General features: G+C 38.7%; 1 protein-coding gene across 1 annotated transcript in view; it reads right to left on the bottom strand.

Annotated features, from left to right (window-relative positions):
• Positions 1 to 23,746, bottom strand: part of roq (roquin) — a 255,087-nt gene that overhangs the window by 197,363 nt on the left and 33,978 nt on the right. Inside the window, exons 4-5 of the mRNA XM_067145048.2 lie at positions 17,833 to 18,066; positions 14,500 to 14,675 (exon numbers count right to left, since the gene is read on the bottom strand). Coding sequence (XP_067001149.1) covers positions 14,500 to 14,675; positions 17,833 to 18,066 — 410 coding nt within the window. The remainder of the gene's footprint in view (positions 1 to 14,499; positions 14,676 to 17,832; positions 18,067 to 23,746) is intronic.

The raw sequence follows: 23,746 nt of genomic DNA, 5'->3' as shown, positions 1-23,746 counted from the left end.
TTCTCCGAATCCAAGACGACGGTTTTTTCTCAGAATCTGATGCAAAAACTCAAGGATTGTCCTGCATTCGCAGCCTAACAGAAAGTTAATCAATACCACTGGCAACTACCACGGTAACCACGCTGCTTCTTTTCACCCCCACACACGCACGCACACACAAAACTTGTTGACAATAAACGACCACCTCTTTATTATACATCGCTAGCCGCGACAACCGACTGTACAGTGCCTACGTGTAACGTCACTGGATCTCGGGAAATAGTGAAGAGAGAATGACGTTCTATTAGCCTATACAAAAACGTTTCTCAAATCTGCAGAATGGCATCAAAACATGCAAACCTTCGAATTCTTAGACAGGCCATGGCTACTCAGTGGCAGAGTTATAATGTGTCTATAGTACTTGAAGCTTAGTAAAATTAAGTTTTATAAACAGCAGGAATATTTTCGTGATGGATAGTCACATTGTAAAGATACGTGGAAAAGGTATTGCTGGCAGATTTTCAATGGGTTCTCGTCGATATTATGATGCCAACTTTAAGTTAATGGTTATTAAACACTAGGAAATGTAGAATAATTGTGTAGCTGCAAGAAAATACAGCATAGCCCTAACTAAAGACAATACTGGGCGTTAGCGTGAAGACAAAGATAGCTAAAAAATGCATACTGTACAAAAAATTAATTCAGTGGTCCGCAACAAGGACGCTTTAAAGAAGTCGAAGATGAAGTTGCGAGGAATGTGCACAAAAAATGCAAGGGCGCAATGAACTCGTTTGTTGACACAATATCCGCAATTAGGCCTATACATCACCTAGCCGCTGAAATTGGCCGAACCCGGCAAGCGAGACGTGCGTGTAGGGGTAGCCGGTTATATCTGACACTGAGTAAAAGTAAAAGTTTTATAGACAGCAAGAATAATTTCCTGATGGATTGTCGTATTGCAGAGACGCATGGAATCGGTATGCCAGCAAATTTTCAATAGGTTCTCTTCGGTATTATGATGCCAATTTTAAGTTAATGGTCCTTAAACCCACGGAAAAATAGGCATGACGAAAGCCAATGTTCGTCGTCTAAAAAACATACCTGATTCTCAATCAACAACGTTTGAAGATTTATTTTTTGGTATTTTAATTAATCCACGCTTCATTAATATCAAATAATTTGCACAATCCAAATGTATGTCAGAGCATTATGACTATGTCTCGTTCTACAAATAACTTGTACTTTATTTTAGACAAACACTAGTATTCATTCCATGTACATATAATACTATGACAAGTTCATTATTGAATTTTAGTTGCATTTAAGCATCGCTTTCTCCACAGACTAGATTTTTATGACTGTTTTATCTTGTATTAAAGCATGTATTATACTTCAATGAGGAACCCAGATCAGGGCCCTGACTTAGCTTTAGATTAAGTATGGCTGAAGATGCTTACAAAGCTTAAGCAAAACATGTCCCATTTTAACATATATGTAATATTTGTATCTTAAACTTAAAGATTGTAAAGTATTGGAATGGTGGTTTTTTAATAAATTTGTTTGAAACTTTTACAGCCTCCCATAATCCTCCAAAGTGCAGTGCTCCAGGAGGGATGAAGATCTATGTTATTCCTTCTTATTCTGCGAAGTTTCTGACTTCCGTTTGCTGTTGACAGGACCTAATCACTGCACGAAGTTCTACGTCCGCTCCAACGGAGTTTATCTCATTGTCGTCGTGGATGGACTGACATCGGCCACGATGTGAGACAAATCTCTTCAATGCCGCTAGGAAGGCTTGAGTAGACATATCCGTTACAACCTCGAGGTGAGTTGCCTTAGTGGCTAGGCATACAAACAAGGCAATATAACATTTCTGCTTCAATTGGGAACATGCATCATTTTCAAAAATATTTTTTTTGAAAAGTACACCAATGAAATAGTACGTAAACGTATTACATTGTGGTATGTTGCCTTGTTTTCTACCATTAAAAAAATATTTAATAGTGCTTTTCCGCAAGGCGAGTGAAACGGCCTCTGACGTAAGCGGCGCGCTGTGACGTCACGATCCAGTACCGCATGGAGCTCTGCCAGCCGTTGTGCATCAGCCGTTGCTAAAAGCCGATTGTTTATTATTCATGATCGCGAATAACTTCGAAATGACAGAAGAAAGGTTCAAAACAGCACAGTCAGACAATTTACCATGTGTAGATGTCATCATTCTTGAAAAATGTGACTTTTGTGGCCGCAGAAATTAGCGGATAACAAGCAAGTTTGTGAGTGGCGTCCTTGATATACGTGCAATGTACTGTAAACCATAGTATTAGGATAACAACGAACCTGGATAGATATCACATCACTTTCAACATTTCCTTTTAGACTGATTCCCCTATTAAAGAATAACATTACATTTTCGGGCTTTCAGCATTAGTAAAGTAAGAAATCGGATTTCAGCACTAACATAAACATATAGGTAGCATTATAGTACTAGTCCGCTTCTGTGGTGTAGTGGTTAATGTGTGCCAATCCCCGAGGCCCGGTTTCGATTCCCGGCTCTGCCATGAAAGTTGAAAACAAATAGTACGAGGGCTGGAACGGGGTCTACTCAGCCTCGGGAGGTCAACTGAGTAGAAGGGTTTCGAATCCCACCTCAGCCATCCTCGAAGTGGTTTTTCGTATTTTCTTACTTCTCTTCCAGGCACCTAAGGCCACGGCCGTTTCCTTCCCTCTTCCTTGTCTATCCCTTCCGATCCTCCCATCCTCCAACAAGGCCCCTGTTGAGCATAACAGGTGAGGCCGCCTGGGCGAGGTAATGGCCCTCCTCACCAGTTTCATCACCATACTCAAAGTCTCACGTTCCAGGACACTGCCCTTGAAGTGGTAGAGGTGAAATCCCTCGCTGAGTCCGAGAGAAAACCAACCCTGAAGGATAAACTGATTAAGAAAGAAAGAAAGACCATAGTACTGTAGGTCTATAACCTATCATTTCTGAAAAAAATATATATTTATGGTTGGGGCAACTGGCCTACCCACTTCCGGGGCCCACGAAAGAGAATTAAATATCTTTGTGGAGGGAAAAAGTTAAACATGATAAAGATAAATATGACTTCAACTAGTTTTCACAAGTTGGGCTAAGTGGTTCAGACGGTTGTGGTGCTGGCCTTCTGACCCCAACTTGACAGGTTCGATCCTGGTTCAGTCCGGTGGTAGTTGAAAGTGCTCAAATACGTCAGCCTCGTGTCGGTAGATTTACTGGTGCGTAAAAGAACTCCTGCAGGACTAAATTCCTGCACATCGGCGTCTCCGAAAATCGTAGAAGTAGTTAGCGGGGCGTGAATCCAATAACATTAATTACATTTGGCTGTTAACAAGCTGAGCATATCAGGAAAGAAAAGTGTCCTGGTGACATTTTAGTCGCTCAATACAGGAATTTCTTTGGGTGCTGTGACTTTCACTTTTTTTTTTTTTTTTTTGCTGTTTGCTTTACGTCACACCGTCACATATAGGTCTTATGGCGACGATGGGACAGGAAAGGCCTAGGAATGGGAACAAAGCGGCCGTGGCCTTAGGTACAGCCTCAGCATTTGTCTGGTGTGAAAATGGGAAACCACGGAAAACCATCTTCAGGGCTGCCGGCAGTGGGGTTCAAAACCATCTATCTCCCGGATGCGAGCTCACAGCTGCGCGCTCCTAACCGCACGGCCAACTCGCGCGGTATTTTTACCCTTCGGTTTATTGACTTGGCTTGTATAACCTAAAACTTAGGCTAAGTTGATTAATATTTTAAACACCTACATCACTATTTTCACCTGTGTGCAATTATGTTATTTATTTCATTAATATTATGATAATTATTATAACTGAGCATTGTTAACTTATAAGACCCCAACAGACAAGCATTGGTTTTGTGTAGAGTTATACATTTGTTAAATTCACGTTGTTTCCTTTCATGATGTACACGCCTATTCTTTGGTACATTATAGAGTATTTAGATATAGCCTAAATTTCTTTACCAATTAAGCTCTTCAATAAAGACATACATAACTGTCCCATGCCAAGATATATTGGTAGAATTAGAGCTGTCAAAATGGTTCATAACCCCTTTGATTTATTATCTTGACATGGATCACCCAAAACATAGGTTAGGTTTGGAGAATACTTTAATAATCAGCATTATTTAATGCACTGTTTATTACTTTCATATTCCAAGATGTAATTGAGGCATTTAAATAAAGCATCATACATTAAAGTTTTACCACTAGAACAGGTGACATGGAAAAGTGATTTGAAAATTCAAACAAATTCATCTTACGTTAAAATCTTCAAAAAAATAAACTGTAGACTTTTCCGATATATCACCAGCATTTCTCCGGCTCGCCAAAATCCATTTCTCCCTAGTTTTAGCGTCTTTGGAACATGTATAAACAATTTGGAGCACATCGGAACTCTACACCATTTCTAAGTTTTCTGGCTCACTGTCTGCGCAGGATTCATTTTAAGTCTAAAATATGCCACTCAGATTATTATCCAATGTATAGACCTCGAATTTAACCATACTAAGACACTAACGTAAAGTAGAAATACGCGAAGTGTATCCTGCTTCTCACAAAACACTATGTGTTATTTCGTCTGCTAATTCAGTCAACCTGTACGATGACGTCAGACCAATGAGATTGCGTACTTGCGTGACGTGACATTTTCGTAGATTTTTATCATGTTTGGAGCTATTATTTGTACATTCTGATCACATTTTTGAATTCTGCATGAAATTTTGAATCAGATTAGCATATTTTTAATTAAAATCCCGGATCATGCATGTTCCCTATTGTGATAGTTTGGAACCAGTATTTACATAGAACGGCTCAGCATAGTCTATCCCACAGTTGTAAAATGGTCTAACTGCTTCTAAACGAGGGCGCAAAATTCGTCGGATGACATTTTTGCCATTAACAGTCCAATAACGCTGTCTAATCGATGATAGTAGAAGTTGTCCGCCGGCATACAGCGTACGTCTGTGCTCTTGTTCAACAATCAACTTCGTAAGGTGGTGATTTACAGGCAGTATCACTTGATGCATTTGTTCATACGGTATGTTGGCTTGTTCGAGTCTTCCTCCCACTCTCAGCATATTGGAAATGTCTAACATTGGATTTAAAGTTTTCAATTTGCTCTTGCTCTGAATAGGTTTCTTGGACTGCAACTGATGTATTTCCTTAGAGTAAGATGTCAACTGAGCTATTCGTATGCAGCGGATAACTGCGCTGTTGAGCTCTAGAAGGGATAGTGCACCTGCTGCTCTGCACCCACAAGTTACCCTGCAATTTCTTGCAAATCTTAGACAGTATGCTACAACATGCTGCAGTTTGGTAAGCTTGCAAAAGCAGTTGATAATATTATCCTCAGGAATCGTTGCGATATTACACGTCAGCTTGCACCTTTCTTCATGTGAGGGGTAGATTAGTGGTAGAACTGGGTTCCTTGAAAACTGCATGATGAGGTACATAGTTTGCAGGAGTCGCAGAAGGGAGTGTAAATTCCACGTTGCCTAACTCTTGGCAATCCTTTATGAATATCACGTGTTCGCGCTTCACATTGGGTTCTTTGCACAATCTTCACTCTAGATGATAGAATCACCTAGCTGCCATTTGAAATGAATCACCCAGTTTTTTAGGGTCTTCTCTGAATCGTAGACTAACAACAAATTTTCCTGTAGGAGCCTTCTTGGAATGTTGCATGAAGTGTGCTCCACATTGCTCTTCTTCTTTTGTATGCGGAGTCTGATGCAACTCTTCAGTCCCCCAAAATCTTCGAAGCTGCTGTTGGACTTCAACATCTGTCTTAGTAAAGCATGATAGTACCGGCCACCGTGAGACGCTTGAAGGACCTTCGCTAGTTGTGTATCTTCCGGTTAAAACCCATCCCAGTTTGGTTTCTTGAAGAACAGGATGATTAGCAGACTTGGTGAGCCTTCCTATCTGTTGAATGTACGGACCTCAGCTCCTAGAAGAATGTTGGTTTTAGAAGGCTTATAAAACTCGGGATCAGCTAAAACAATATGCTGAGGAATGTTCCATGTTGCAGTATCAATCATGTGACCCAGTAAATCATGTTATCTTAGGAAGCACAAAACAATTTGTTGAAGTTGTAAAGTCACTAGTGCATGAGCCAAGATCTATTGAAACACTGTACTTGGTTTCTGAAATGGTATCACCTATTCCCTGGACAGGTGTTCTGTTAGGCTCTTTATGCAACCTTAATCGCTGGGCACACGACTTGGACATAAAACATGATTGGGAGCCTGAATCTAGTAGAGGTCTACATGTCTGCCACTTTCCATTCCTATCCTTAATTCTGATGCGTGCAGTGGATAAAAGGATGTGTTTACTTGGTTCCACCTTCAGTGAACAATAGCTATTAATACATGACTCTGATTGTGCTAAAGTGCTCGCTCGGTGTTGAGTAAAGTGCTGAGATGTAGTGTCTGCATGTACTAGAGTATGATGCCATTTACCACAAGTGCGGCAGGTACCAGATTTACAAGCCTGTACCTTGTGATCTCCCCGTAAACAGTTGAAGCACAGATTGTTGCTTCTTACAAAGTCTCTGCACTCATTGACAGAAATACGTGCAAAGTTACGAAACTTACTTAGTGTGTGAGCTTCACTGCAGTACGTGCTCTGCAGAGTGGTCATCACATGACTTCTGGGTTTGAAGTTGCTTACGAGTGGACGAGTAATTCGTTCCGGTGTTCAAAAGGGTTGGTTTTACAGGCAAACTAGAACTCACAGTCTCAATGGACTTGCATTTAGTTTCCAAGAAGTTGTAGGTATCTCTAAGAGAAGGAAATGTCTTGGGACCCAAAGTAGTTTCGTACTCTCTACGAATTGATGCTTCTGTTTTTTCAAGAATTAGCTGTGAAACAATCAGATCATCTAAAGGTAGATTTAGTTCTAAGGCCTTGAGAGCATTCAAATTACTCAAAGCTTGATTGAGGAGAGCACGGAGTTCATTCGTTGATGGCTTATTCATCGTAGTTCAAGAGATTCTTAAGATGTGCGGATGCAATTAACCTCGGATTATTGTAGCAATTTAAAGTTAAAAACTTCATCACTGATCCGTACTGAACTAATAATTACAATGCTAAAATGATAAAGGTGTTCCACCTATTCAGTACAATAATATTGTTGCACGAATTAATGTAGCAACATATTTAATATGTTATGGGACCGGTTTCGACATATGTCCATGTCATCATCAGCTGACACAAAAACGGCAAGAAGTCAACACAACTATAACACTAGACACTTTTCTTGAATTAAAAATAGAAGTTCATGTAGACATTCTTGAGCACTCTTGCTGTAGATCTTGTGGTTAAAATCCATAGCAGTACTAATAGTCTCATATTCTAAGAGTTTTTATATATACCACTATCCACCTTTTGAAGTACTAAAACAAAATCATATCATTTGTTACCTAGCAACAAAATTTTATTCCTTGAATAACAACAATTGTGAATTATACTGCATCATTTTTTAACCTCAAGATCTACAGCAAGAATGCTCAAGAACCTCTACATGAACTTCTATTTTTAATTCAAGAAAAGTGTCATAAGTGTTACAATTGTGTTGACTTCTTGCCATTTTTGTGTCGGCTGATGATGACATGGACATATGTCAAAACCGGTCCCATAACATATTAAATATGTTGCTACATTAATTCGTGCAACAATATTATTGTATTGAATAGGTGGAACATCTTTCTCATTTTAGCATTGTAATTATTGTAGCAATTGCAAATTGTATCGAAAACCACGTTAAAGTTGGAGCTAGTGACTGGAAGGCTTGCTATTAGTACGTGAGCTTCACCAGTTAGAAAACTCAGTAAGTAATGAAATTTTTGAATGTTGTCCAGCGATTCATTGTTAACTAAAAGACTCATGAACGTATCATAAAAGTGTCTAAATCCAGTTAGATCACCATTGAAGGTTGTCAGTTTTATGGTTGGGCACTTAATTGCCTTCTTAGTTTCACTTAAACTGACTGTCACTAGAACGAGAACTACTGGGGCCAGCAGCCTCATTAGTTAATGTGATTAAGCTATTCATTTTTGCTTCTGTGTCGAAATACATGGTTTCAAAGTAATCTCTATCTTCGGCATGCTGTTGGAAATCTTCAAATATTTCTAGCTGTGACTGAGCAGTTTCAAATTTGTCACGAATAATAGGCAGTTCCTTCAAACGAACTACGATGACCTGATAATTTGAATCCGTTTGAAATCCTTGTACGAATTTCGTGAGACGTTTGAGGCTGGCTTTCACTACTGCACGATTAATAACTAATTTCTTCCTGCTAGTCTCATCCATGCTGACAAATAAGGACCGTAGAAGAGGAGTGAACAAGAACAATAATTAGGAACACTGGGGTCAATAAACGGGCAAGGATAATATGACCATAACAACATTAGGTAAGAAAGGATTGGATTTTGCCAGTCTAGGTACTTACGTCTGCCTGTAGATGCGCTTCGGCCTGGAGTCGAAATAGGGTGCGCCGCCAGATCCAGTAGGTTACTCTGCTCCCCAGTGGAATTCTTCAACAGCATGTCGGGTTGTATTTAAACGGGAGCCCGCACGATAGTCTGACACTTTGAGCTTCGTCAGCAGATAAGCACGGCCGCGATGAAATCCGAGTCCATTCGGAGATCCGCAAGACATAACATCAGTTCGGCTTAAAACGACCGTTGAACAGCACACAACACGGCACTGGCTACCATACGTAAAGTAGCGTAACATATGATACGAACTGAAAGACCCGTGCACGAAAGTTCACAATAAGTCAGTATTCGTAACATACGGTGGTAGACTATTCACAAGATCCGGCCCGGAGGACCAAAAAAATGTTTGTTTGCTGGTAAAACAACATCTCTCTGGTAGCTCATTTTGTAAAACATATACGGAAGACAATTAATATACTAATTTATTAACCATATTTACATCAAATACTTAAGAAGTTCAGACACACAATAGCGTGCGGCGATCACTGCTAACTGCCCGATAAGTTAAACATAGTAGTTCAAGTTCAAATCTACAATAGACCATTGTTACCAAGACAAGTCCAACAGTCTCTCCAGCCCACTGTTAAGGGCGTCCAACCGAGCAGCCGAGCAGGACACACAAAAAATTCACTTCAATAATGGTATACAACAACAAATACAATAGGAACAATTGCAGAAATAAACACATAAGAAAGTCATTGTCCCAACACACTTCTTATTTTGATTTTGCGTTTCTTGGTCACTATCTCCTCAGATTTGTCAAATGGGTTTTTTGGAACACTGGAAGGACTCAATCTAAAAGAAAAAATTAATTGATGGTCCAAAAATTAACAAAAAGTTCCTTCAGGATCTGAATAATTTATTAAATGATGATCCAGATGCTCCTATTTTGGTGAACATTGGATCTTGTGGCTGGCATACTGTGCACAATTCATTTAAAGTGACAGTAAAAGAAACCCAGTGTAATATTGCAGAGTTCCTTCGTGCTCTTCACTTCTGTTTTGCCAACAGTAAATTTGAAAACAAAAAAGTTGGCTTCATTTCTGAAAATGATACTAATACCATTTCACAGAAATGCTTCACTTGAATGTGGTTTTTCCGTAGAGAACTTATAGTAGAGAACATGCTGCAAGAATCACTAGTAGCACAAAGAATATATGATGCTATTTCAAAACTCGGTGGACTTGAAAATGTCTTCATTAATAATAAATAACATGCTCCATGCTGCAAGAGATGCTCACGCTTTGTATGTTCAAAATCTAAAGGAGAAGCTGAAGATTCTTTGAAAAAAAAAAAAAAAAAAAAAAAAGAGAAATGTGGCTTTGTTGCTGAAAGAATTAGAAGAAAAGATCAATAGTCCAGCCCTCATTACCCACCTTCGACACACACGTACACATGGAACGACTGTCGTTTGTTTACTTCTCACGGCCTTCTCGTGGAGGATGCAGTCGAGCAGTGCACAAGGCTGCCAACCTGTCTACTTAGGAACTAAGCCCACAGGTTCGAGCCACAGTCCACTGGTGTGGGTAGGTTAGGTTAGGGCCTGGACAAGACCAGTGATATGGGGACAAGCAGAGAGATATAAAGACTAGAAACAACAATATGAAAAACAATAATTATTGAAGAGAATGCAAAAGATTGTGAACTGTATGGAATACCGCACACGCCGAGCGAGTTAGCTTAACCACAACACAGTTGGCAGCCAGGTTTCGAGATCGCGCTCAACCGATATAAATCGATATGAATGGCAGCTTGGGATTGGCTGGATCAAGGCCGAACACATACATACTTCACAAACTTAAAATCTCTAAACTAAAAAAACTTTCATCTTACAATGTGATATCACTATATTTCAAATCTTGTTCTGTATTTACAAAATTATGCATGCTACCAGTCGTGCCTCAAAACTTCTAAACCCGTCACATGAAAGATAGGTTAAAAACTCAACATGGCACAGCCCGAAACGGTGTCATGATGCACTACACATTTACACAAGGCTTGCCTACGTCAGCGCATTTAATAATAATAATAATAATAATAATAATAATAATAATAATAATAATAATAATAATAATAATAATAATAATAATAATGAGCACTCAAGTGAGTATTACGTTTCAGTGAATTTCACACTTTGCTGTATTCAGTCAGTGTTTTATGTCTGGTTTTTTTCATTTTACGAGGTAGTAAAACGCCACTACACAGTCAACAAACACAGCGATCTGTTGAGTTGTGGAATTTTGTCTGTGCACTTATTCTGTGGTGGAAGCCATGTATAGCAATTAAGCAATTAGAAAAACTGCGAATGCAATGTAATTGATCAAGCTCGCCACTTGAACAACACAGAATATTTAATAGTAAGCAGATCAAAACATTACAAATTTGATCGATCATAGCCGCTACTGCTTGCTATAGGCCATCCCACATACCTATTGATGCTATCAGTTACTTCACATTCGAGATCACATTTGTCTTTTTATGTTTATTAAGTTTTCTTTACAATTTTTTCCTGGCATAAAATGCATTCCCAAGATTTGTTATAAAAACTGGACAAAAAATTTCTTCTATTATACGGATAAATCCTTTGGGTGTGGCGAGCCCATCGTAACAATAGCCTATATGGATAAAGCAGATATGTTGCCTCGGAAAAGGTTAGGGCGTCCCCTGCTAAAAGCGACGCGCAGCTCTTTGAGTGCTGGGGGATCTGTGAGAAGTGGACAACCAGCACCAAACTACATCCAGATTGCGACAGTAAATGTCCTAACACTGGCGGGAAAAACAGAAGAACTGGTTGACTTCATGAAAGAAAAAGATATAGACATACCTGGACTGTGTGAGACCAAGAAGAGGGGTATGGGAGAGATTCCTCTGAAAGAAAGATACGGGCTGTATTACAGCAGAGAACCTGAAGGAAAAAAATGGAGGAATCCAAGAACATGTGGAATCTACAAAATGTGTCAGCGATAGGATGATGGTAATGAGACTCCAGTTTGAAAATGGCATGAAAGATCTATTTCAGTTGTATGCCCCACAAACGGGTTGCACAGACGAACATCTAGAGGACTTTTCAGAGAAAGTAGAGAGACAGATAGAAGATCAGGAAGTGATATTAATGGGAGATCTAAATGCACAAGTTGGAATGGAAAGAGAAGGAAAGGCAGATGTAGGGGCCTTCGGATATGGAAATGAAAATCCAGAAGGTGAGTTGTTGGTGGATTTTTACATGAGGAACCAAATGATTGTTGGAAACACCTAGTTTAGGAAGAAGAACAGTCAGAAGATTACAAGGTATGGTTGGGGAGACAGACAAACAAAGACCATGATTGATCATATAATCATCAAGAAATAACACCAGAAGAACCTTTTAGATGTTACAGCCATGCCTGAATAAGCCTTTAATGGAGATCATAGAGTGGTGATAGGAAAATTGAAAGTGGGAAAGATTGAAAAAAACCCATTAAGAAGAGAGAAAAGAATTAAAGTATGGAACTTGAAAGAAAAAAGCATACAAGAAGAATTTCAAAGGGAAATAATACCCTTGGTACCCAGGATGGAAATGGGGAATGTTGAAGATGAAAGGAAAAGATTTAAGGAAGCAATGGTTGGAAGTGCAGAAAAGGTGCGTGGTAGAACATCAGGAAATGTGAAAAACAAAGAGACACACTGATGGAATGATAGGGTAAAGATTAAAGTGAAGGAAAAGAAAATGGCATGGAAAGCATCTAAGACTGAAGAAAGTAGAAAAAAATATGTGGACGCAAGAAAAGAGGAAAAGCTGGGCCTTATTCACACAGAAAATGAGAGATGATATGCAGGGCAGCAAGAAATATTGTTGTATGGTATCTTAAGAAACAAAAAGAGATATCAAGTAAACACCAGATTTGTGAAGGATGAAGGGACATAATATTAACAAAGCCAGAAGAGATAAGAAATAGATGGAGAGAGAATTTTCAGAAGTTGATGAACAGGACAACTAATGACTGTCATTCAATGGACCACCAGGAAAGGCAATTAGTTGAAGAAGAAATGGATAAAGAAATTACAATGAATGAAATTGAAATGGAAGTAAGAAAAATGAAGAATGGAAAAACTGTTGAAACAGATAAAATATCAGTAGAGATGTTAAAGGCAGCTGGAGCTGTAGGCCTGCAGTGGACATATCGAGTTCTCAGGATTGTCTGGAAGAATAAGGAGGTCCCGGAGGATTGGCAAAAAGGAATAGTCATCCCAATTTTCAAAGGCAATAAGAAAGTTTTTAAGAACTACAGGGGAATTACTCTGATATCGAGAGGAATTTGGAAAGGAGGATAAGGTTGAGGGTTGAAAAGCAGATACAGGAAAATCAGTTTGGTTTTAGAAATGGAAGAGCCCATTTTCATTATGAGACACCTAATGGAAAAGCAATGGGAGTATGGGAATGATATGGTGATGACATTCATTGACATTAAAAAGGCATATGACAGTGTCCCCAGGATTAAAGTTTGGGACAGTCTAGTGCAAAAAGGATTTGACAAGGATTAATAAACATGATCATGGCAATGTACAAGGAATGTTGTAGTTGCATGCAAACACAAGTTGGCAGGACAAGTTTGTTCAAAATCACTGGTGGGCTGAGACAGGGAAGTGTTCTATCGCCAATCCTGTTTACAATAGTAATGGATGACATCATGAGAACAGCAAAAGCAGCATAAGGAGGAAGAGAAATAAACATCATGTTATTTGCAGATGATATTATGATTTGGAGAGAAGAGGACACAAATGTTCAAGAACAGTTGGATGTGGTGGATGGGAAGATCGAAGAATGTGGATTGAAAATAAGTATAGAAAAGAATAAAACTCTTTACGACTAGAGGGGAGAAAGAAGGGAAAGGTCAGATTAGACTTGCAGACAAGCCCCTGTAAGTAGTGGAGACGTTCAAATACCTGGGGAGTGAATTAATGGAGAATGCTCAACTGGATGCTGAAATTAGTAAGAGGATTCAAGCTGGAAGCGGTTTCTATCAAAATGTAAGAAACATGTTATGGGACAAAGATGTGCCAATAGAAGCAAAGGAAACTATGTACACAACATATTACGTAACCTTAACAACTTAGGGAGCAGAAACTTGGACAATGACAAAGAAGGATGAGAGTCAAATACAGGCAGCAGAAATGAAGTTCTTGAGGAGAATGATATAGAAGAGTAGAAGAGACTAAATAAGGAATGAGAAAATCTGGGAAGAAATTGGAGTGGAAAAAATGAATGAAAGAATAGAGAAGAGCCGAATAAGAGGGTTTGAGCACATAAAGCGAATGAGTGATGAAAGAATGCCAAAAAGACAGGTGATGGAAATGCAAATGCAAGGAAGGAGAGGCTGCAGACGACCGCAATTGAGATGAAAGGACACAATCCAACGCAGTATTGGAGAAAGAAACCTGGACTGGGACACAGTGTTGGAGGAGGAGTGGTGGAAAGACCAAAGAAAGTGGAGAGGAACCATATTTGCCCCTACCTGGCTACAGCTGGATAATGGGAAATGATGATGATGACAACGACGGTGATGATACAGATAAATACGGTATGTCCATTTTAACTGGCAGAAGAACGAATTTCCAATTTTTTTCTCAATTCCCTGACATTTCCCAGTTTTTCCGTGACTTTTCGAATTCCCCCACCTTTCCCATTTTCGCTGATTTTCCATACAGGTGGACATCCTTTAATGGTAGCACAATGCCTAAGGTTAGCAAGCAAGAGACCTTGGCTGGCCACATGCTGCTCAAGCTGACACAGGAATTGTTCACGACTGAACTTACATTTCTTTGTTGAATTTCTGGTGAGCTTTCACTAGGAGGAAATAAAATATACTAGAGATAGATATTTTGTTTGAGAACACTATGACTTCTTACAATTTCTGTACCGTAACTTATTTTCAGACACCCTGTATAAGTAGACAGAGAAGAAAATAAATATTAGATAAGAGAATAAAAGCATACCTTAAAACAGGATGCTCTATACAGGAGTTGGACAACATGCCCAATACTAGTCTTGGAAGCTTGAGGAAAATGTGGTTCTAGTCTCTGAACAACAAACATAACCAGAACTTTCCTTGATAAGGCTGAACCATCTTCTAAAGCCAACAAAACAAGCTTAAGAACTTCCTCTTGCATTGCTGAAAGAAAATAGAAAGCACTTAACTCAATAAGAAAATTTAATTACTTGAACATGACAAAATATTACTAATATCTAACTAAAACAATCTGATGGAGGTAGAGCTTGTAATTTTCAGGGATTAAAACGAACAAAATTCATCAGCCCCTCAAAATGTCAAAAACAGAAGTAATTAAAAACAACTCAGAGTAAATAGTTAACTGACCTGTTCAAAGGATAAATCCTAAACATTAATGTATGCAAGAAGTTTATTCTTAGAAGAGAAAATATGTATGTATGTATGAACAACTTAGGAGAGCCCCCAGCAGAGAGATGAACGACAACAATAATTTGTTAAGAAGAAAGCCATACTTTCCACTGTCGACTCAGTTAAATGTACCTTAAAATCTCTTCAGTCTGTCAAGCACACAGGTTAATTACAAATACAGTGAAACCTCAGTAATGCATTGTTCGTTAACACTTTTTCCTGCTTAGCACATTGTAAATTTGAAGTTTGGATTCTCATCACATTGAATCTATATAAAAATACCTCACTTGTCGCGTCACGAATTTTCGCTATTACCACTTAATACGATCGCATTTTTCTTAGCCCTCAAAAGGTTGTCATCCCTTGTGAAAGAAATGTGATTTCCAACTCGGGTAAGAGCTGTCGTCACAGTTGCGTGATTACAGGAAAAGGCCTTGAATTCCTAACTTTACAGGATAAGTTGTACCTTCATGGAACAAACCGTTAGCAACAGGAATGTTCAGTTTTGCTTGCTGGTTAGCAGCAAGATTGCTGAATAACACAGTGAGCCTATTTGTGTTTGTATTGCACATTCCATTCAGAAGTATTTTTTGTTCAGTGGTACAGTGAAGTATAGCGAATATTTGTTGCGTGATCTGGTACCAATAGCCTATATCTGAATTAGGAACATAATCATGTGAAATTGGCTAGCGTGGTGCATATCTGTCTTGTAATAGCCTAGATATGGATACGAAAAGGGTCATGAAATTCCTTACTAGTGAAGACAAAATTAAAATCTGTCAGACTGGTGTCCATAATCTTAAAGTGCGCAGAGGTCGCGAATGTTGAATCACTCAGGTTGGTCAAAGTTTATTCAAAATGGCAGCTAAAGTCATTCCTCCCGGTCGCACATGGTCGAGAACAACTTCCATTTCATTGTCTAAGATTGTGATCAGAAAATAATGTTTAATAACCCACTGCTCCAAACTAAAAGCCTTCTACTATTTTTTTTTCACAAAGAGTGTGATCTGCAACTAGACTGATATTTTTATTGGCCCCTGTGCACATGATCTCATATTTTTTGATTGGTGTTTTTTACACCTTTCAGTGCACTTGTTAAAAGAAGCAAAAAAAAAAATTTGTTCTCTCGTATTTTTCACACTTTTTAATACTCCTCTCATCTTCAGAAAGGGTAGATATAGTTTTCACTGTACCCACGGATACACGACGTAAAATGCCCTCATTACATGTTATACACCTCATTATTGGTCCGTATTGAAAATTTACAGTTAAAAAATAATAAAGGTGTTCATTAATCCACCTATTCAATACTTTATTTCCACTTATACAGTAGTGGTTACATAAACACAATAACACTTATTTGGGACATGTTTCGCCCTTAATTTAGGGCATCTTCAGCCTAAAATAATCTTCAAAAGTACATATAATATTACAAATAGAAGGTAAAAAAGTGTTTTTGCTGCATATGTAGCTTCTGGTTTTATAACTGGTCTAAAATAATCTTCAAAAGTACATATAATATTACAAATAGAAGGTAAAAAAGTGTTTTTGCTGCATATGTAGCTTCTGGTTTTATAACTGTGTTGTAGAGTTTTATTTTTGCATTTATTAACACATTTCTTTTTGTAGATGTCCCATATTAATTTTTCTGCGTTAGCTAATCTATTTGTTCTTCTTTGAATTAAGATTTTTTAATTTAGCTTATGTATTATTACTTCTCAAAGATATTTAAATTGAGTTACTATATTGATTTTATTACCATTTATGTTAACTTCTTTTAGTTTATGTTGGTTCTTGGGCCATAATTTCTGTTTTTTTTTTTTTTTCAACGATATTTTGAGGTCAATTTTATTTGCAATGTTTTGAAGTTCTGATAACTGCATTTTTGCTTCTTTTATGTCAACTACTAATAATGCTACATTGTAGGCACATTCCAGGCAATTTGTTTCGATTTTTCGGCCAATCTATTTTTGGGGGACAAACACTAAAAAACAAAGAATGACGCTTCGTTCTTAAAAGAAAATCATCAGGCTCTATCAAATCAAACTCAAATATTTAGAAATAATATGTATGTTTATCTCTGCTTAATATTTAGAAACTTAAATTCTAGAAATTATCTTAATAATGTTCTGCTTTGTCTCCACTCCAGCATTAAATGCAAGGTGTTTGGATAATCGTTGCTCTGTTATTGGCGTGGTTTCAATATCTGTAGTCCATTGACCTACTTTCGCCATATCATGCCCCTCTCCTTGTCACATCATTGACACCTTGCTTGTTATTTTCATTCCTGTTGTTGTTATTATTTCTCGTATTTCAATTCTTGATGTAAACTATACAAGGGTTCTTAATGAGCATCTTAATGAACGTGTAGTTTACGTTTACAGAATGGCTTTCATATATTTTATTGATTTATTTTGTCTAAATCAATGATACTTGATACAACTTTCTGGTAAAATTTGTCCATAAAATTTTATTCCTGTAATTAATGTCCAGATTCACAATAGAATTCCATTTTAAGTTAAAATCGAAGAGGGCAGGGCTGCGAATCTTATAGTTCTCTTTGTTTTTGCTCCTGCGGCGAAGTCTTCTGGTCTGTGTTTGAATTCAAACCATCTCTACCCTTCTCTTCCAAACACATGCCGGTTCACTCTCTAATGAGCGGAAATTTCCATAAAACATAGTTTCGTGCGTCCCTTTTTGTCTCCGGCCTCGTGCTATGCACAAAGGTATGATGCTAAAAAAATCGATGCCACTGGGTCGATGGTTTGTACCTCCGAATGGTACAGTATGTATGTATGTATGTATGTATAATATATGAAGAAGGAACATGTTTATATAGATACAACAGGATGTACTAAATAGGAGAGAGAGTAACATTTTTGGTAATGGTGTAAAAGACAGCATACAGTACCTGGCCCAAGAAACTGGCATCCTCTGGCACGAACAGCAGCCCAAAGGTTAGCTGAAAGTTGCTGAGGATTCTGATGTTGTAAAATGAGTTCAGTAACAGTGCGTTCACCCAATGAACGAGCAGCTCTCATGGCTCGTGAACGCCCCTCTTCCTCCATGAGCTGACAATTGATTAATGTAACCAATTTCCGCTGCATCGGTCTGGATAACACACTTGTGCCACCATTTCCATTCCCTTCATTTAACAAAAACCATAATCAAAGGTATAAAAATACTATTATAAAGTGGACTATGAGTACTGGTACAAAAAGGATCATACAACTGGCTGGGGGTCATTATTCAATTTTTAAATAAAGGTATCATGAAAGTTTCGCTAAAGGTTAGAAACTGGTGACCATTTTATTCTCCAAATACAAATCAACAGACTTGAAAAACTGCTTTACTCACTCATCTACAAGCAAATAATATAAATATATCAAAAATTAAGTTCCCAGAAGGAAACCATAATTTAATTTCATCGACTGCAAATGTTAAAACATTTGTAATATCAAATATATATAGGAAAAATAGAACAGTGCTTATCACAAAAGAACAATGGTGATGACAGACATAAGGGGGGGAAGAAGCAATCCAGAATTTTTGTCGGTGGAGGTAAGAAACAACTTTTTCTTGTTAATGTGGAGGCTACCCTTCATCTGAGTTGTTGACTTTCTCAGTAAGTTCAGAATAACAGGGTAAGGGAATAATGTAAATTCTTAGCTCTTTGAAAATGAAGAAATTATCAAGTGTGGTTTGAGAGACCTATTTGTGAATGAAGATTGGTATTGATGAATTTCAAGATACTTCCATTACAAGATAGCTGTGTGACTAAACAGATTGTAGCTGGGTAAGATCTGATGGTGTTTCTAATGAATGATATACACTGACTGAGCAAATGTTATGGGATAGCGGAGCACTGATGGCAGGTGTGTTGTCTGCACACCACACGCCCCCTGTGCCAGTGGCAGTTGTATAGGAGACCTTGTGAGCAGTGGCTGTGCATGTAACAAGTGTAACATGGAACATCATCGTGAGCTGACACCGTTCGAACGGGGTATGGTGGTCAGTGCCCGATGGATAGGAAGTGCGATTTCGGAAGTGGTGCGAGAATTCGGCTCCACACGATCAACCGTGTCCAGGGTGTATCGTGAATGGTTGAATGCGGGTGTCACCGTCCACAACAGACGAACGACCAGCCGTCCACCCACCCTCGATAACCGCGACTGGCGACATCTGAGACGGATTGTCAATAGTGACAGACGGGCAACTGTGCAACAAATCACGGCTCAATTCAACACAGGCTGCGCTAGACATGTCTCCCAGTGGACAATCCGTAGGAACATGGGTTCTATGGGGTATGGGAGCCGACGCCGCACACTGGTGCCACTGTTAACCTAACGTCATCGGGCACAACGACGCGCATTTGTCGCCAGTCACCAGGGATGGACACTGGAACAATGACGTAACGTGATATGGTCGGACGAATCACGATTTCAACTACACCATGCCGATGGGAGGCACGGTGTACGGCGCAGACCACATGAAGCGATGGATCCCGCCTGCCTCGAAGGTGTGGTCCACGGCTGGTGTCTCTGTTATGGTCTGGGGTGCATTTTCCTGGTATGGAATGGGCCTCCTAGTTGTTCTAGAAGAGATTTTGAATGGTACGCGGTATGTTGAGCTGCTCAGAGACCATCTCCACCTATTTTTGGCGGTTCTGTGGTGTTTCAAGATGATAACGCGCCGCCACATTGCTCCCACGTCGCCCGGGAATGGTTCCAGGAACATGCAGCAGAGGTCCAACGACTGCCATGGTCACCCAGGAGCCCTGATATGAACTCTATCGAGCGTATCTGGGATGTCCTGGAATGCAGGCTCCATGCCATGGATCCTGCACCCACGAACAGACCAGCATTGGCGGCCGCTCTGCAAACGATTTGGTGTCAGCTGCATCCAGAGGACTACCAGAGACTCACTTCCACGGCGTCTCACTGCAGTTCGCAGGCCCAAAGGAGGCCCCACACGCTATTAGGTGACTATCCCACAACATTTGCTAAGTCAGTGCACATAGGGCAGTACAATCATAACCTCTTAGTGAGTATAATGTTTTTAGTCTCCACTTGACAAGGCAAAGATAGCACAGGTAAACACATCATTTAGGACAGCAAGCTACGACGGAGGACCGGAATAGAGAATAAACATAATGACAAGCTAGCATGGGCAGAGGGAGCAACAAAAGAGAGTGACAAGGACAAAAATTAAAAACAGAAAAATAAAGAAAGCACTTGATATTTATACACTCACTGGCACAAAAAATGCAACAAGTAATAAACGCTGAAGAAATTATGTGTAACTATATATTTAACACTTTATCCTACATTTTTACAGAGGGGAAGTTGTTGGCCTTGTTTGGTAGCAAACAATGAAATGTGTATCATTTACTGCACTAGCCTTAAATTTTTTTCTTGCACAACCTGGAAAACACATCAAATGGATGTGAGGTAATGTTTTTCCACTCTTTGAACACTTATTCTTGTAGTATTGTATTGTACCCCTTTAAATCATGGATGTTTCTAAGATGTTTCTATCGTCGCCATAAGACCTATCTGTGTCGGTGCGACGTAAAGCCCCTAGCAAAAAAAAAAAACAAAAAAAAATGTTTCTCTCATTTTTGCCACCAGTTTTCTGGAGTAAACATGCCAACAAGTCCTGAAGATGCTGCAAAAGCCATTGCAGCATGCATTATATTGCAGAAGTGTTAAGAACTACACCTTCCATGATTTCTAGAACTGTAAGAAGATACAGGGAAACTGGATGCTATTCAAGGAGACCAGGATTAGGCCCAAAAAGAGCAACATCAGCAAGACATGATCGTTTTTTACAGCTTCAAGTTCTCCGCAACTATCACACCACCGCCACGGAAGAACGGAATTGACTCCACCAAGTTCGACTATAGAGAAAGGGTCTGGAAAAGGCCTGGGGAAAAGTATTCCCCTTGCAGATTCTCACCTAGGATGTCATTTCAGGGTGATTCTCTGATGTCATGGGCAGAAAAAACAAGACTAAAACTGATTTGATCTTCGTGAAGCACAGGAGCCTTACAGCACACCAATAACTGGAGGAACTCCTTCTGGAGCATGTTGTGCCTCTTGCTCCAGTTAATGGCGATGGTTTCACACTAATGCAGGACAATGCATGCCCACATGTAGCAAGGTGTGTGTAATAGTGCTTGGATGATGGTTTGATCACCTTGAAGCTCCAATTTGAATCATGTTTAGCATCTATGGGACCAAATGGGGAGAAGGATCTGTCAGCACTATCCAGAATACCTACAGGACCCGAGAGGCTCTCCAGGAAGACGAGAAGATGATTCCTCAGAGGTTGGATGTCATGACTGGTGAAAGAGGAGGTAATACTTCTGGGGATGAGGAAATAAAAGTCTGTGCAGTGAAATGTGTAGTGCAGAAAATCAAACAAAGGAGTGAACTTCATGAGCTTCTTTAAAATGTAAGTGCAAGTGCAAAAGTGTTACTTCTGTTTCTCTGTCTTAATTTGATCAGACTGTTAATAAGAAATCATTCCTTTTCATTGGCCAGACACCTAAAGGAGTATGTACCACAATATTTTATCATAAAATAGTATATTAATGTCATAAAGGTGACTGGAATTTAAAATAAATCTCAGTACTTTTAACACACTGAAGTGATGCATTTATCGTGCCAGCGAGTGTATATAAATTCATTTGTTTCCTTTTCCATTACATAAAAATATGAAAGGCTAAATTAAATCTCGGTCTTTCTAAGAGACAAAAGAATAAGAGACAATTCAATGAGACAAGATTTGTAATAAATAAAAATTAATTAATTAATTAATGTTTAGACTGATAACTTTACTGCTGAGAATAACAGACATGATATCTTTTGGGTTTATGCCACGTGAAAGAAATTAACTTGAGGGAAACCCTGTTTCGCCAAGACCTGGCTTCAATTTCACTGAATCAAAATGTCCTATAGAGCATGTACATCAAACTCATCATGCGTACGGAGCTAATTCATCTGATAAATTTAGCTCCAAGAGAAACACATCAAAATGAGAAGACTAATATCAGAGCTCTCCATATTTCTTGCACAGGGGATTATTATTCAATTAATAATATATTAAAGTCAAATAATAATACTAGATTATAAATTCCACAGTACATTCAGTTTTCAATCACAACACAGTCAATTCAAATAACATTTACTCAGGTTCAGGCATTTACAGACTCGGTTGCACCCAATGTGGCGTTTCGTACATCAGGCAAACTGCCTGCAGCTTTCACACTAGAAACTTAGAACATTGTAATGCCTCCAAACACAACAAATTTTCAGCTATGAGCTCTCACATGAATGAAGCAGGTCATCATTTCACTACTATTATTAAAAAGTAGGTATTATTAAAAAGTAGGTAAAGGGGAATTAATGAACGAATTAGAAAAAATCTATATATTTTTAGACCAATATTACAACAAAAATTTAAACCTTAACATTATTATTGAAGTCGAAAACCCTTTATACGAGATTTTACCAAAACTGTTGCAATCACCCCACAAGCCAACTGCATCCAACGGCACATAAACCTAACGCCCTGCCCAACCCATCCCCACACCCTCCCCCGCCAATCTCATATCGATATAACACTAGAAGCACAAATGTCAGTCATTCAAACGCTACCATGGCAACTAATTAACTTTACAACAGTCAAAAAGATACATGAAATTACACACAACATACTTTCTTCTATTCACCTCATCTTTAACCAAATTAACATCAAAACTGTTGAAGGGGAAAGTAAATTCACACACACCATTTTTTCTTCATTCTCTCCTTCTCCTTTAATTTTATTCCTTAACATTTCATTCTCCTGCCGTCTTATCTTCTCACATAAGATTAACAACTTCAACAGACAACTTTGGATTTTAATTTAACCACCACTAAGAGCGACTTTTATCCTAAATATTATAACCTCCTTACGCCATCTCCAGAATAAGGCACAATATTTTACCAGATTTCATTTCAACGCAGTAATTTACGTATTTATTTTGAACTCTTAACTCGCTACTTGTTACCACATTTAAAAACAGGACATTCGTAAAAATCTATAATGAGGATTGATTACAAGACTTTGTCATAAGAGTACTTATAACTAGTGTCTTCCACTTGCTAGTCATTTTTTGGACATTTGTACCTTCAACAGTATCCTCTTATTTATATTGTAGACGTTCGTTAAAAACTATGAATAAGAACAATCAGGATCCTGATTTTTCATTCTTTCAGGTATGAGATTTTTAGGCTGATGATGCCCTCATTATGGGCAAAACATGTCCCTATATCTAACATGTTAAGATATATTTCTTAAATTGAAATAAAATCCCTTATGTATTGAATAGGTGGAATTTATAATCTAGTATTATTCTTTGACTTTAAATAATTTCAATACGGACCATAACATGAGATTTGTAACATGTTATAATATTACCATGTTAAAAATTAAATAACTGGAAAGGAGGTTCAACCTATTCAATACTCAAAGGAAAGAAACGTAGCAATCACATTTCTATTTAAATGGGACCGGTTTCGACCTTAGTCTAGGTCATCATCAGCCATAAAAACATATAAAATGTTTATGAATGTTGGAGGTCAGTTCCACACTCTGTTAGGCACAAAGACACGACACCACATTCTGTCCTGCATAAAGTCACAACACTACTAATCAACATACGAAGATCAAAAAGGCTTGAATACGCAGACGAACAGATCCGTAGTAGAAAGCCGCCAGCTCCCGGTGACCAGCGCGGTACACTCAAGGTCACGCGCTGCGGCCAAACACCAAAGTAG

Source organism: Anabrus simplex, chromosome 4 (genome assembly GCF_040414725.1).
Source record: "Anabrus simplex isolate iqAnaSimp1 chromosome 4, ASM4041472v1, whole genome shotgun sequence".
Classification (NCBI taxonomy): Eukaryota; Metazoa; Arthropoda; class Insecta; order Orthoptera; family Tettigoniidae; genus Anabrus; species Anabrus simplex.
The sequence above is the reverse complement of the archived record's forward strand: the minus strand, read 5'-3'. Positions and strand labels throughout refer to the sequence as shown.